This window comes from Anolis carolinensis, chromosome 2, assembly GCF_035594765.1.
Source record: "Anolis carolinensis isolate JA03-04 chromosome 2, rAnoCar3.1.pri, whole genome shotgun sequence".
NCBI classification, from domain to species: domain Eukaryota; kingdom Metazoa; phylum Chordata; class Lepidosauria; order Squamata; family Dactyloidae; genus Anolis; species Anolis carolinensis.
In genome coordinates, this window is record NC_085842.1 from 190,726,981 (window position 1) to 190,742,990 (window position 16,010).

General features: G+C 38.6%; 1 protein-coding gene across 4 annotated transcripts in view; it reads right to left on the reverse strand.

Annotated features, from left to right (window-relative positions):
• phc1 (polyhomeotic homolog 1) overlaps positions 1 to 16,010 on the reverse strand; it is a 41,303-nt gene that overhangs the window by 15,778 nt on the left and 9,515 nt on the right. For all 4 annotated transcript variants that reach the window (XM_008103831.3, XM_008103834.3, XM_008103832.3 and 1 more), the window contains 2 exons: positions 3,627 to 3,785; positions 3,150 to 3,260 (listed from right to left, as the gene is read on the reverse strand). In XM_008103831.3, coding sequence (XP_008102038.1) covers positions 3,150 to 3,260; positions 3,627 to 3,740 — 225 coding nt within the window. In that variant the 5' untranslated portion in view covers positions 3,741 to 3,785. The remainder of the gene's footprint in view (positions 1 to 3,149; positions 3,261 to 3,626; positions 3,786 to 16,010) is intronic.

Sequence of the window (16,010 nt, forward strand, 5' to 3'; positions counted from 1 at the left end):
AATATGCTCACTCCTAGATGTTCCTGTAACTAGTCTGGCTGCTGTGTTTTGAACAAATTGGAGTCTCCTAACTTGGTAAAGAAGTAGCCCAATGTACTACCAGCATGTGCACTACCATCTTTAGGTCCTCAAATCTAAGAAGGGTCACAGATGGCATATCAGCCGAACCTGGTAATAAGCTCTTCTGTCCGTTGCATCTGCCTGGGCTGACATTTGGAAAGATGGATCCAAGAGCATTCCCTAGCTGGGACACAGTCTTTCGGGAGAGTGTAATCCTGTCCAGAACTAGTTGACACACTTCCATCTTTAAATTAGGACTTTAGATGGCAAGCACCTCTGTCTTGTTTGGACTCAGTTTCAATTTTTTTCTTCATCCAGCCCATTACCTCCTCCAGGCATTCATTCAGAGGAGACACACTATCCTTAGCTAAAGAGAAATATATTTGGACAATGGAATTGAGGGCATGCTTATCATAACAGATTAGAGAGCTGGGCGAAAACTAACAAAATGAATTTCAATAGGGTACTAAACTTAGGCAGTACAATGAAATGCACAGATGTAAGATACACTTGACTTGAAAGCAGTCTATGTGAAAGGGATTTAGGAGTCTTAGTACACCACAAGCTCAACGTGAGAAAACAGTGTAATGTGGCAGCTAAAAAGCCAATGCGATTCTAGGTAAGTAATAATGTCAACTCTATTCTGTTATAGTGAGGTCTCACCTGGAACACTATGTCCAGTTCTGGACACAATTCAAAAAGGATATTGACAAACAAGAACATGTCCAGAAAAAAGCAACTCAAATGGTCAAAGGTTTGGAAGCCAAATTTTAGGAGAAATAGATCAGAGAGCTGAGTATGTTTAGCTTGGAGAAAAGAAAGCTGAGAGGGGCCATGATAGCCATATTTAAATATTTGAAATGATGTCACGTTGAGGAGGGGAAAGATGGCTTTCTGCTGCTCTGGAGACCAGGACACAAAGCAATAGTTTCAAAAAGCAGAAAAAGGATTCCACTTAAACATTAGGAAAAACTGTTTCTGATATGTGAGAAAACATTCTTTAATAAAAATAATTTGAAGCAGTATAGCTTATACTGTACATTGCATGGATGCACTGCAGATAGAAAGTATTTTTAACAGAAGTCATTCTTAACAGACAGCTAAACCTGTTCAGCCAGCACTTAGATGTCTAACATTCACAAGACGTTCACCATTTACTCAGGATATGTTTATAACATTGAGCTGAACTGTTTTAAAATTTCTCAGGAAAACAGTGAACACAATTCAAAACATTAAATCTAATTTATAACTATATCCTCATTTATCTGGAAGAAATAGCAAGCAATAAAAACATGTAAATCAAAAAACAATGAATAGTAAAAACTAGTCAATTGTTTTATTACTCAATTAAGTAATAGTAAGATCCATATGGAAAACCCACTCTGAGAATAAAGGCGGATGCTATTTGCACAACTCCATTATGGATTTTGTTTCATAGCCAAAATGGAATTTTATAGAATGTACAGAATTAAAGAAGATGAGTTATATATACATATGCAGTAATATATTGGAAAATCGCTACTACTAAAGTCTAAACAAGTGGCATATCTTAAAACAGAACTGAGCAATGTCTGAGCAACTGTCTCCATCTCGGGTCCCTTGCACACAGCTGTATAAAATCCACATTTATTATTATTATTAATAATAATACATATTATTTTTTATTTGCTTTACTTATACCCCGCCCTTCTCACCCCTGAAGGGTGCCCAGAACTGCTTACAAACTATGGCAATAATTCAATGCCAATGGCAGTGTGGACTCAGATAATCCAGTTCAAAGCAGATATTGTGGATTATCTTGCCTGCCCAAGGATGACCCGCAAATTCGTGAAGTGTTCTATATTTTTGTGTATTTTACAGAGTCATTTAAAATGATTGTGTTGGTTTATGCTGTAACCCGCCTCGAGCTGTGAGAAGAGGCGGGCAAGAAATAAAATTATTATTATTATTATTATTATTATTATTATTATTATTATTATTATTATTATTTGATACACGATTAGGACCCTGCAAACAATATCACTATGCTGGCTTTTGTATTGGAGCACATGTTGGACACTTTCCAAGTGTCTAGGTCTATGTGAATTATCAGCGAATAATTCGTGCAGATACGAGTAGGGTGGCGTTTTGCAGCTGACAGATGGTAATTTTGTCAACGCCAATTGTTTGTAAGTGCTAGCTAAGGTCATTAGGCACTGCACCCATAATAATTATTATGCAGCCATTATTATTATTATTGATCTTCTGGGTTATATGGCTGTGTGAAAAGATCCTCTATATCAACTAGAACATCAAGAGACAAAACAAACCTATTTATCTCCACTTCATGCCCTCTCCAAAACCATCTCATAGCAATTCACAAAATAAAACAAAAGTAAACCTAAGATTGAAAAATCAATTCACAGTAACAAAACAAGGCAATCTCCAAACCCGTTAAAAACATTATCAATGATCATCAGAAGCCCTGCCAAAGTACAAATGCATCCTTTGGGTAGAGAGCAAGTGTAACAAATTAGATTGAAAAGCTTTTCTAAAGGCCTCTAGTGATGGGGTTTCATGGACTTCAGTTGGTAATGCATTCTAGGAACTTGTAACCACCGCTGAAAAGACCCTTATATCCTGATTGGTTTGAAGTAGGCAAGGTGTAAGGTTCTCCATCGCCAATGTCAGGCAAACTAATGTGGTTAAGATAACCCTTCAAGTAATTCATTCTCAAAATGCACTGCTTAAAATGACAGGTGACACATGATCCTGGCCTTCACCAGATAAAGTCCAAGGTAAAAGAATTTTCATATACAGTGTATTTTAGCAGTTCAATCTGGACATCAACAGTTCATAAATAACAGTGATAAGGCCAATGTTATCCCATTAGGGCCATAGCTTGTGTATTGACCTCAACTAGTAAAAATGATTCATGACTACCATCTCTAAGATTCCTACAAAAACATAAATTCAAGCTAGACATATGGCATTTTTGAAGAGTTGTAAATCTCTATGCAAAGTAGCTAATTTTCCAAGCAAGCCAATTCTCATTTCAAAATGCCTTATATTATAGCCAATTCTTCTGCCTTTTGACCTTTCTGTCTCACCTGTTGGACTGCGGCCAAGCTGTGAAGCTGAGCACTGTTAAGCTGCTGCTGGAGCATAAACTGATGGAAATACTGGGCTGCATTGGGCTGTCGCTGCAGTGCTTGAAGGGCCTGTAGTAAGAAATACAGAATCAGAACACAAAAATGAACATGCCCAAGAATCCATGGGGCCACCCAGACCACCAAATCCAGGCTAAGCAGTGCCTGAATTGAATGGTGAGAAAGAGACTGGATTTTAAGCAGAGATGTACCACAGGCAACCAACAGGTGAAACTTATTGCCCTATGTATGTCCTGCTGAACCCAAAACATCCTACCAGAGTAAACATTTGTTCTGGTACACTAAAGGCAATGTGCTGACCCCCAACACCTGTTGGAAGCCAATTGCTAAGCCATAAATGAGTTATCCATTCAATTTTATAAGCAAGCTTGATAATACCTAACAAGGCAATTCACCCGTTGCAAAAACAACTCTGACCTGTACTGCCTGACGCTCATAAAGGGTCATTTGTGATATTTGAGGGCGAGTGCTTCCTCCAGAGCCTGAACTGCCACTTGCTGAGTTTGAGTTTTGCTCACTTTCCGTCTCCATGGTGCCAAGTCCCAATGATATCTGCTTGAAGTTTTGCCTCAAGACCTAGACCAAGAAAATTAAATCAGTTTATATGTATATTTAAACAGAGATATAATTACCTCTATTTTACATAACACTGCCAAGCTTTTCAGGGGAGGAAAGGGGAGAAACATACCCAATAATGAAGGCAACAGTTTAAATAACATGTTGTTGAAGGCTTTCATGGCCAGGATCACAGGGTTGTTGTATGTTTTCCGGGCTGTATGGCCATGTTCCAGAAGTATTCTCTCCTGACGTTTCGCCCACATCTATGGCAGGCATCCTCAAAGGTTGTGAGTTTAAATAACCATTTACATAGATGTAACATGCAAATTCCCTCAATCTAGAACCATGTTTTTAATTTTAAAGATTTAAAGATAAGGACGTGAAGAGATAGATGTTAATTACTAAGAGTAGGTTTGAACAACATACAGCTCTCCAGGTATTTTGGACTTCAGCTCCAAAATTCCTGACCATTGAACAATCTGGCATGGGCTTCTGGGAAATAAAGGCCCAAACATGCAAAAGATCAAAGCCTGATTTAGAGCAATCATTTAAGAATTTTTCATCATGAATTTTCCAGTAGGAAGCTATACGTGTAAAAGAAAATGTTTTAAGAATTTTAAAACTGGGGTTTACACATGAAACTACAGTGACTTTCATGACAATTACTTCTAAGCCACAGAAGTGACTAGTTATGATTTTTTTTTCTTGTAACAGAACAAGTAAATAATGGTAATTCTGGTGCTTTATACTAGTCGGGATATTTCCAGGAAATAGAGACCTGTAAAGTACAGTACTATGTGTACATCTTGAATCTGATCTTAGAAGAAAAGTGTGATATAAATGCAATACATAATTTAAAAATACATCATACATTTATTTTTTCACATATGCATTCACACTCAGCAAGTCTGATTTTTTAACGCAAAGTGTCACACTCTGTTTAATCTTCATTACCAACAATCTTAAAGACCCAGTGTCTTCAAAGGCCAATATTTATCTACCAGGCCCTAAAAATTCCCACCAAACATGCTGCTCAGTAAATACGAGGTGCAAATATTTCACATAGAAAAGTATAACCCATTTTATTTTTCTGTAGACCTTCAAGGATTACACAAGTCAAAATGGACAACTAGATACTACCAATTATTACCAAAATCTAAAATCAAAACTATAGTTACAATTTTTCTTATACAGTACTTTTCCCAAGGATCCACTGACCGAGCATAGCTTTTCAAGTGCAATAAAATTAGTATGTTTTCAATGTCTTGTCTTAAAACAGGAGATGGACAACAAATGTCAGGTGCTGTAGACTATATTCAAAGGAAGATACGGGCAAAACACCTCTGAGTATTCCATGCCTAAGAAAACTCAATTAAATCCATGGGGTCAGCATACGTTGATAACACTTGCTAGGGTATACGCATTAGAGGTGTGCATGAAAATTTTTCCTTTGTTTCCTTCGTGCTATTGTTTCGTTTCAACTGCTCGACTACACAAAATGAATGATGGCATTTTCATAGGAAACGAGAGGCGACACAAAAATGAAAGCCGCACAGTAATCATGCTTGCTTTCGTTTTCCTTTGTTTCTTCCCCATAACAATAAGCAGGTACTGACAGAGGGCTTACAGCTTATGGGTGTTAATATAATAATATTTTATATATAATATGTATATTAAGAAGGATCTGGGAATCTGACCTCAGCCTGGGAGAGGGGAATGCCTCTATCCTCCACATTAGATCTGATCTGTGGCAACGGGGTTAAGGAAATCATATATATATATATATATATAACATGTATAATAAGAAGGATCTGGGGATCTGAGCTCAGCCTGGGAGAAGGGCATGCCTCCCTCCGCATTAGATCTGATCTGTGGAAGTGGGATTTAATGTAATAATATTATTAATAACATTAGTACTCTAGGGAAGATCCAAACATTTTAAAAGTTGGTGGGCTAAAAGGGATCGATATGGTGGGCTAAAAGGGATCGTTTGTGGCGATTTTCACCGCTTTAGTCCAAAAAAAGGGGAAGGGGAATGGACTTCAGAAGTTCACAAAAATTTTCGTGTTTTTTGTTAGCCAGACGAAAATTTGTGTCGTATAGGCAGTCCATTTTCGTTAGCGGGACACAAATATGAAAATGAGATTACATGAATGAAACTACACAAAACAAACAGCAATTCCACATGAATGTACACCTCTAATATGCATATGCACACATACACAGAATGTAAGCAAAATCTATTACAGGCAGTAGCCGAATTGCAAACATCTGTCTTACAAAAGACTCACAGTTATGAACAAGGGCTAGACAACACGAAGTGAGAGAAATCTACCCCTTGGAAGGGAAAACTACTCCTGAAGGAATTATCATGGGGAGGTGTCTCAACTGAAGCTTCATATTTGTTTCCACAACAAGCCAAAATTCTCAAAATCCAATTATCACAGGGACAGAAAGTGAGGTGAAATCTTCTGAACAGGGGCACAAACATCAAAACAAAAACCACAGGGGTGTTATCCCTTACCATTTAAATGGTAAATAGATTTCAAATGGTAAAGAGACTTTATGAACACCCTGTATATATATTGGTTACACTTAAAAAATGTACCTGTTCCAACTTACAAATTCAACTTAAGAACAAACCTACGGAACTTATGATATTTATAACTTGGAGATTCCCTGTGAATACTTTAACATATCTAAAAGTCCTCAAACAATATTGAAGCAAGGCTTTTAAATTTTTGAACATTATTTAAACTACATTATGAGAGACAAAGGGGCAGATCTCAGCTATGTGACCTTGGTCAAGTCACAGGCTGGATCTACACTGCCAGTCTTAGAGGAAGGCGACGGCAAATCCTCTCTAAACAAATTTCTATCAAGAAATCCCCATGATAGTATCACCTTAAGGATGTCATAAGTCCAAGGCAGTCCACAATAACAATAAGAACTTTATTGGTGTTAAAGCTTAAATCAAATATTACAATCTTAATCATTTTATCTCTTTGTATAATTTTTCAGATGTAAAATTAATAGAACATATTTTAAAGCTTCGTTTCACTAAACTAGCATACTAAAATCTCCACATTTAGCGAAGTGAAAACTCTAATCCAAGATTAATTTGTTTGGTTAACCCATCTCTTGTATGAAAACAAATATTTGGTTGAGCTGTTGCTTGCTTTAATCTAGATTAGTCCTCTAGGTGTTTTGGGCACCCAGAATTCCTGACCATTAAGATACGCTGGCTAGAGCTTCTGGCAGTTGGGAGTCCGAAACAACTGGAGGTTATGCAGGCCTGACCTAGATCATTGCCAGGTATCAGCAGTGTCAGAGTATTAGCAGCGCAGCAGTAGTTGGATGGAATCAGTGGAGCGCAGAACGAAGAGACACTCAGAGACGTTGGTAAAACTATTTACAAAGTTTTACTGTATGAACATAAACAGACTAACAGGCGACAGATGAACACAGGACTCAAACTCTAGGCAGACAGAACTCAACTCCTAGGCAGACAGATCTCGACTGAACTGAAGCAATCAGTTTGCACACACACTTGTGTCTGGATACTCCCTAGTTCCAGCCACACATCAAGGTCATCACAGCTTCTTGGTAATTAACTCTTTCCACACTATGGTACATTCTGGATGATACAATCAGTTGCAATGCCGGCATGATACAAATTGCATTTAAACACTATCAATACACAAATCCTACATTAACAAGCAGTCCCATCATATTCACATTAGTAATCACGATCAGGACCTCAAACCTTCACAATCCTGGTTTCTGAGAGCTTTAAGGCTTGTCACAGATTGCTCTGAAGTTTCCCCAAGAATCCATAGCAAAACATGACTGGGCTCTTGTAAACAATTGGAACAGATCCAGAGACAGAACTGGCTGCAACTGTTTATGCCAGGCATGGGAAAACTCTGGCCCTCCAGGTGTTTTGGACTTCAACTCCCACAATTCCTAACAGCTTTCCGGCTGGTTTAGATGATCATCCTACAGTTCCTGAGCTCTAATGGCCCAGGAGCACAAGATGGTTTGATCAACCATTTTAACTCTTATTTTTCCCAATGAGGTATGTGCATTGGAGATTTATGAAATGAATAGGTGGAGTCTCTGGTGGTTCAAAGAATGCAAAAAATTCCCATGACTCAAAGTTACAGTTCCTATGATCCCCCTATTACCTCTTCAAAGTTTTCAGTAGGGCTGCAATAGTAGTCAATTAACCAAAGATCTCACATTAAGATACTGCATAAGTTACAACAATGGAAGGAGTAGGTATCTTGCTGCTCTTCCCTACAGGTCCAAGCTTGCACACTCTACTTTGCAACTGTCCTCAGCATGCTTTGTCACTCTACTCTCCTGATTACACCACATGACACTTCTAAACAGGGATACGGGTTTCAGAACAGAGGCACAAAGCAAACACATCAACAATCAATGTGGTGGGATGGTAGAGGTATATTATTACCAATCAACAAATACATTGCTGAGTCACAGTTTTTCTTCTTAGACTGTTGTCAGAACGGAAGGATCCTAAGTCAGAAAGTCCAGGCTTCGTTAAAAGATAGTACGTATCCCAGCCAATCCTTCTTGTGATGTAACACTCATCTTTTACCTAATGCCAAAGACCTTGTTAACACTACAAAATGAAGAAGCCCATTGTTCTGAAGAGGACAGCATGGCATTTTTGTTTCAACTATCTCTTTACTAAAACACAAACTTTAATGTAAGAGAATCAAGAAATAGAGTACAAAATAAACATGTCACAGACAAGTTTGATCTCTGTTACCGATCATATAAGAAGTTAGCAGACTGGATGCAGCCTAACAAACAAGTTCATGCACTTAACATATCACTCATTTTCTAAACTTGAGTTTTGCTCTTTTAAGAATCAATTTAAAGCTGACAAATATATAAGCTGCAAAGTAGGTGCAAACACTGAATGCTAGACATTACACAGATCTAGAAAAATATTTCATATTCCTAAGTGTCAAGGTCAAATGTTTCGACTGCTTTTTCCAGCCTGGCACTTCACTTAGACAGCCACCTATAACACAGCATTAGCACATTACAAGAAGAACTCTAGAAAAAGCAGCTTCATTATTTTTGTGTTGAGACAAGAAAAGCACTCAAGAAACGCCCATATTTCACTTACCAAATTAATTTTCTACTGTTTCATTATTCAGGTACCATATAACTGGTGATCATATTTTCAATCATGCATATATATGCTCATATATAAATCCCGAAGTTTTTTTTAAAAAAAATCACACACCAAAACATGGGTTGACTTATCCATGGGTCAATGTAAGTACTCTATATTAACTCTTATTAAAACAAAAACAAATCCCTTCTTTGAGTAGAGTGGTGAACCTAAATGAATTGCCAACACTCTCTACTGTCTCTGCTGCAGTACCACCTTTGGACTTTTTCAATGACTAGCTGGGAAAAGTAGCAGCAAGTATTTGATACTTCTCAAAAGAACACCAAGAGAATACAGGTAATCAGCTGCTTACAAACAACTATAGGTTCTGTAACGTTTGTTTTTAAACTGAATCTGTATGCAAGTCAGAACAGGTTTTTAAGTAACTCTGGCAATTTTTTTAGTTTTGGATGGAATAGAGAAGGGTTAACACCCCTGTAATCTTGGGAAGGTTTAACACCCTTGTAATATTTATTTTGCTGTCAGTGTCCCTGTTCAGAAGATTTCATCTCACCTTCTGTCTCTGTGACAAATTATTTATTTATTTATTTTATTTGCAGTATTTATATTCTGCCCTTCTCACCCTGAAGGGGACTCAGGGCGGATTACAATGAACACATATATGGCAAACATTCAATGCCAACAGACAAACAACATACCCTGTTTCCCTGAAAATAAGACATCCTCATAAAATAAGACCTAGTATAAGTTTTGCTGAATTGCTAAATATAAGGCCTCCCCCGAAAGTAAGACCTAGTAAAGTTATTGTTTGGAAGCATGCCCAATGAACAGAACACCAGAGCATGCGGAATCGGTAAATATATGTATCATAGATTGCTGTACATGGAAACAGTGGTAGTAACAAGAAATTATTGATAGGATTCTGGTTATGCTGGTTTGTGATGACAACTAATGTACAGTATATAATAAATGTTCCTTTTTTGTTCAACAATAAATGTAAATTCGTCTACATGGAAAAATAAGACATCTCCTGAAAATAAGACCTAGCGCAACTTTGGGAGCAAAAATTAATATAAGACACTGTCTTATTTTCGGGGAAACAGGGTATATAGACAGACACAGAGGCATTTAACATTTTTTTCCAGCTTCACGATTCCGGCCACAGGGGGAGCTGTTGCTTCACCGTCCACTAGTGGCTGTACTTCCTCATTCCTTTCCTCGTGTTTTGCTGGCAGTTTTATGATGTTTTAAATTAGTTAAATTAGCCTCCCGCATAAAGCGTACCTAAATTTCCCTAATTGACAGATGCAACTGTCTTTCGGGGCTGCATAGATCAACAACAAGCCAGGCTATTTAATGGTCTGGGGCTTAACCCGACCCGGGCTTCGAACTCATGACCTCTTGGTCAGTAGTGATTTATTGCAGCTGGTTACTAGCCAGCTGCGCCACAGCCCAGCCCAATTGGATTTGAAAATTTTGGTTTGTTATAGAAACAGGGATCACTGATAAAGCTTCAGTGGAGACATCTTTTCTCCATGATAATTTTTCCAGGAGTGATTTCCTCTCACTTCCTATTGTCTCACCCCTGCTTATAACTAGGAGACATGTAAGTCGGATGTTTGTAACTCAGGGACTGCTTATGCAGGGAATCAGTGCATATTTGACATTTTTTTAAAAGAGTTAATTCTGTATCTTAACAATTACCAAAGAAAGAGAGAAAGAAAGTTCTGAAATCAGCACTTCATAAAGATTATCCAGCTTAGATTGGAAATAAAGCCTTCAAATAAAGGTGCATGGGACTGCAGCCTTAGTGTACAAGCAACTCTATTACCCCCAAAGAAATCAGAAGGCTGCCAACATTTGAATGGATTTTGTCTCTTAGTTAATGCTGCTTTGCAATTAAAAGGTTGTGAGGTGCATAGATATTCTCATTAGTTCATAGAATCATAGAATCATAGAGTTGGAAGAGACCACATGGGCCATCCAGTCCAACCACCTGCTAAGAAGCAGGAAATCGCATTCAAAGCACCCCCGACAGATGGCCATCCAGCCTCTGCTTAAAAGCCTCCAAAGAAGGAGCCTCCACCACGGCCCCGGGGAGAGAGTTCCACTGTCGAACAGCTCTCACAGTGAGGAAGTTCTTCCTGATGTTCAAGTGGAATCTCCTTTCCTGTAGTTTGAAGCCATTGTTCCGTGTCCTAGTCTGCAGGGCAGCAGAAAACAAGCTTGTTCCTCCCTTTGACTTCCCTTCACGTATTTGTACATGGCTATCATGTCTCCTCTCAGCCTTCTCTTCTGCAGGCTAAACATGCCCAGCTCTTTAAGTTGTGCAAAAGACTACTGAAGCCAAAATCGCAAAGACACTCTGTGATTCAACCTGAACCATTCCTAAAGATGTTATTAGAATAGAAGTAACCTTCGCCAAAGAGGACCTGTTACTGGTCAGACATCCCAGATATGACCTTATCTATATGTGAGTAACTTGGTGCACTGGTACATACCTCCACTTTAGATTACAAATAAACATTTATGTCTTTAACAGATACTCTTTTCCAGATCACTTCAATCTGAAATCCAGAAGTTGGTGAGATTACCTTTTCAGCAAAACATGCCTGGCTTTGGACACTTCTCCTAAAGAACATTGCCTGGCACCTTCACACAACCTATCTCCAGATTCAAGCACAGATTTTCCTGTTCTCCGGTGTCTTTTTATGCCATGTTATGGTAATTTGAAGAGCGGCACTGAAACTTACTGCTGGGATACATTTCACTTAGGGTATTTTGAGTCTTATTTTCTCTGTTGTAGATTCAATATTTGATATATATATTCCATAACCACAGAACCCATGCCTGAGAGAAAGGGGGGAGAGGGTATCATTCTAGGTCCTGTGGTATCTGGGACAGGATACAGGGTTATATCTGTGGTTTCATGTAATTGCAGTCTTGTTGAGAACATATCCCTCATAAATATAAGGTCTTTCTTATATCCACAAGGAATACGTTCCCAACAAGACTGCAGTTACATGTCATGGTGATGAACTTACCTTAATTCTCCAACTGATTATTTTACTCTACTCCCCCCACCCCACTTTAATCTCTTAATTTAATTCCATTTTACCACATGTATTAATCAAGTTGTATTGTGTTTTTATTTATTTTAGTTAACTATTAGAGGAGTCTTAGGATAGTGATTAGTATCTGTGTATTTTTTTTTTAATTGTTGATATGGTCAGTGGAATAACCAATAAACAGATCTATATATCTATTCTATAGGATCTTACTGTATGTACACTGTAACTGCAATTTATGGATATGTTGGATTGTTTCAAATGAATATGACACAACAAACCACGTTATCGGGCATCTAGAAAATATTTAGATCTGCGTTTAGAATGCCTTAGATCTTATTTAACAGCACACTACTGATGTGTGTCCTTATCTTGCAAACAAACTAGTCAAATGTGGGCTATGTAATGCTACTATTAAGTGGATCTGTAATAGATTAAGTGACTGAACCCAAAGAGTGCTCACCAAGAGTGGTCCACTTCATCCTGGAAAGACGTGACTAGTGGAGTACCACAAGGTTTGGTCCTTGGCCCAGGACTTTATTAATGACTTGAATGAAGGTTAAGAGGGCATGCTTAGCAAGCTTGCAGATGATACCAAATTTGGAGAGATAGCTAATACCCCAGATAACACTATCAGAATTCAAAATGACCTTAACAGATTAGAGAGCTGGGCCAAAACGAAGAAAATGAATTTCAACAAGGACCACACTTAAGCAGAAAAAAAATGAAATACAACACTTAGGCAGAAAAAAAATGAAATGCAAAGATACAGAATGAGTGATGTCTTGCTCAACATTGGTTCATATGAAAAAGATCTTGGAATCTTCATGGACAACAAGTTGCACATGAGCCAACAGTGTGGTGCAGCAGCTTAAAAAGCCAATAGGATTTTGGGCTGCATCAAAAGGAGTATAATATCTAGATCGAGGGGAGTCATTGTGTCTCTCTATTTGCCTTTGGTTAGGCTTCACCTGGAATACTGTGTCCAATTATGGGCACCACGGTTTAAAAGAGATATTGACAAGTTGGAAGGTGTCCAGAGGAGGGTGACTCAAATGATCAAAGGTCTGGAGACCATGAATCCCTTTGAGGAGAGCCTTAAAGAGCTGGTTATATTCAGCCTGCAGAAGAAAAGGTTGAGAGGAGACATAACAGCCATGTTTAAATATGTGAAAGGAATCATAAGGAAGGGCAAGCAGGCTTGTTTTCTTCTGCCTTAGAAACTAGGACTCAATGGAGCAGTGGGTTCAAATGACAGGAAAGGAGATTCCGCCTGAACATTAGGAAGAACTTCCTAACTGTGAGAGCTGTTCAGCAGTGGAACTCTCTGCCTCGGAGTATGGTGGAAGCTCCTTCCTTGGAAGCTTTCAAACAGAGGCTGGATTCATTCGACAACACAGAGGCTGGATGGCCATCTGTCAGGGGTACTTTGATTGTGCTTTTCCTGTATGGCAGGGGGTCGGACTAGATGGCCCATGTGGTCTCTTCCAACTATTATTATATGATTCTATTAAGAAACAGATGCTTTCCAATAAAAAACTACTAAAATCAAGAGTGGTGAATTAATTCATTCTAGTTAAAGAATATATGGAATGGAGGAAAGAGATCAGACAAAAACTTAATCTATGAAAAAAATATCAGTCAGCACCAACAATCACATATGTAGTTACAAATGCTTAAGTATATATTATCTCCTGAACTGACTCCCCAAATCTATCGTTACCACTAGCAGCTATACCAAACCACCAAGGCCTGGCAATTGTAGTGCTACAGGACGATATTTCCATCCCCTTCCCAATAGCAAGCATGATTGCAAGGAGCAGAAGCAGGACTCTATCACAATTACTCATCAGACTGCAACTTTCTGGCAGAATATGGCTAGCAAGGTCATTCTGCAGAACTCCAATCAACAGCAGAACAGACCTTCATTGTTCAATGAGGATTTTAAAGTAAGAGAGGATCTGAGATCATGGCAATAGTACCATACACTGAAGAGTAATACCAAATAATTACAAATGTGTAAGTGCAGCTTCAGCATCCATAGTTACTCAACAAGATGCAGCCATCAGTTTTCCTAATCAAAACACTTAATTTGTAAACTATGGGACAACATTCAAATACAGGTCTCCTTTTCTATGGATGCAAGCTAAATCAACAGAAGGATTGAAACTCAGAACTCAATAGGAGTAGCAATCCACTAGCTGCACAATGACTTCTGGTTTTCAGGATGTAGAGAAAAACTCATAATTTTCACTGAATCCTCAGATGGTGGCATCAAAAAAATCTTAAAGAGAGAAATCCCATAATAATGAGTAAACAAATATAGTGGTATATGCAATTGTTTGGCTATGCTGGAAGTGAACCAGTTCTTTAGAATGGGATGTGGAACATTTAGACCTCTAGATGTTTTAGCTTCAAAACCCAGAAATTTCAGCCAGTATGGCAAATGGAAAGGGATTGTGGGAGCTAAAATATAAAATGTTTATAAATCTAAGGGGTCCCCAACTCCACTTTAGAATTTGCAAAATGATCAAGTCTAATGTTCTGATAATATAAAGCAAAACACTGCCAACTGCATCTTCAATTGAGTCTTCAAGACACTATCAGAAAAATATTCAAAATGTACATGCATATATTGCTTTACAGAACAATATAAGCCCAACACATTTTAGTATTGCAAACTGCAATATACAGAGGCTGAAACATCAAAAGCAAGTGTGCAAGTGCTAAATCGTATTTGTGCATGAAGGTGTTCATGTGTATCTTACTAAATTACATGTATTCTTTGATCATGAGAATGCAATTATGACTCCAGTATCAATGAGGGTTATGCTCTTGAAGTTACTATTGAAACTAGAAATTGTGTATAACCGGAAATTACCATTGAGTCACCCCAGAGGACTAGAATATTCTTAGAGGGGAAATGCTTTGTCAAGAGTGGGTAGGTAAAACCATGGGTACCAGTCCATAAAAAGGGGGTCATACTGCATTTGATTTTACTGCATTTCTCTACTACACTTAGAATATGTGTTGTACTTCAGGATATTAAAAATACTTTATTGATGTTATTTCAATCATATTGATATTTATCCTTTAAAACAAAACTAGGCAACTGCAGAGTTTTGTTATACTCTCCTTAGCCCTGGCCAATATAACCAACAGTAACAATAAGGTCTGCAGTCAATAACAGCTGGAAGCTGGACGTTCTGTTTGTAAAAGACCTCAAAAGATCTCAAATCATCATTCTCCCAGCTGACAAGGGGAATGCCACAGTAACTATGGAATAAGAACAGTACAAAGGAATCATAGAATCATAGAATCATAGAATAGTAGAGTTGGAAGAGACCACATGGGCCATCTAGTCCAACCCCCTGCTAAGAAGCAGGAAATCGCATTCAAAGCACCCCCGACAGATGGCCATCCAGCCTCTGCTTAAAAGCCTCCAAGGAAGGAGCCTCCACCACGGCCCCGGGGAGAGAGTTCCACTGTCGAACAGTTCTCACAGTGAGGAAGTTCTTCCTGATGTTCAGGTGGAATCTCCTTTCCTGTAGTTTGAAGCCATTGTTCCGTGTCCTAGTCTGCAGGGCAGCAGAAAACAAGCTTGCTCCCTCTTCCCTATGACTTCCCTTCACATATTTGTACATGGCTATCATGTCTCCTCTCAGCCTTCTCTTCTGCAGGCTAAACATGCCCAGCTCTTTAAGCCGCTCCTCATAGGGCTTGTTCTCCAGACCCTTAATCATTTTAGTCGCCCTCCTCTGGACGCTTTCCAGCTTGTCAACATCTCCCTTCAACTGTGGTGCCCAAAATTGGACACAGTATTCCAGGTGTGGTCTGACCAAGGCAGAATAGAGGGGGAGCATAACTTCCCTGGATCTAGACGCTATTCCCCTATTGATGCAGGCCAGAATCCCATTGGCTTTTTTAGCAGCCGCATCACATTGTTGGCTCATGTTTAACTTGTTGTCCACGAGGACTCCAAGGTCTTTTTCGCACACACTGCTG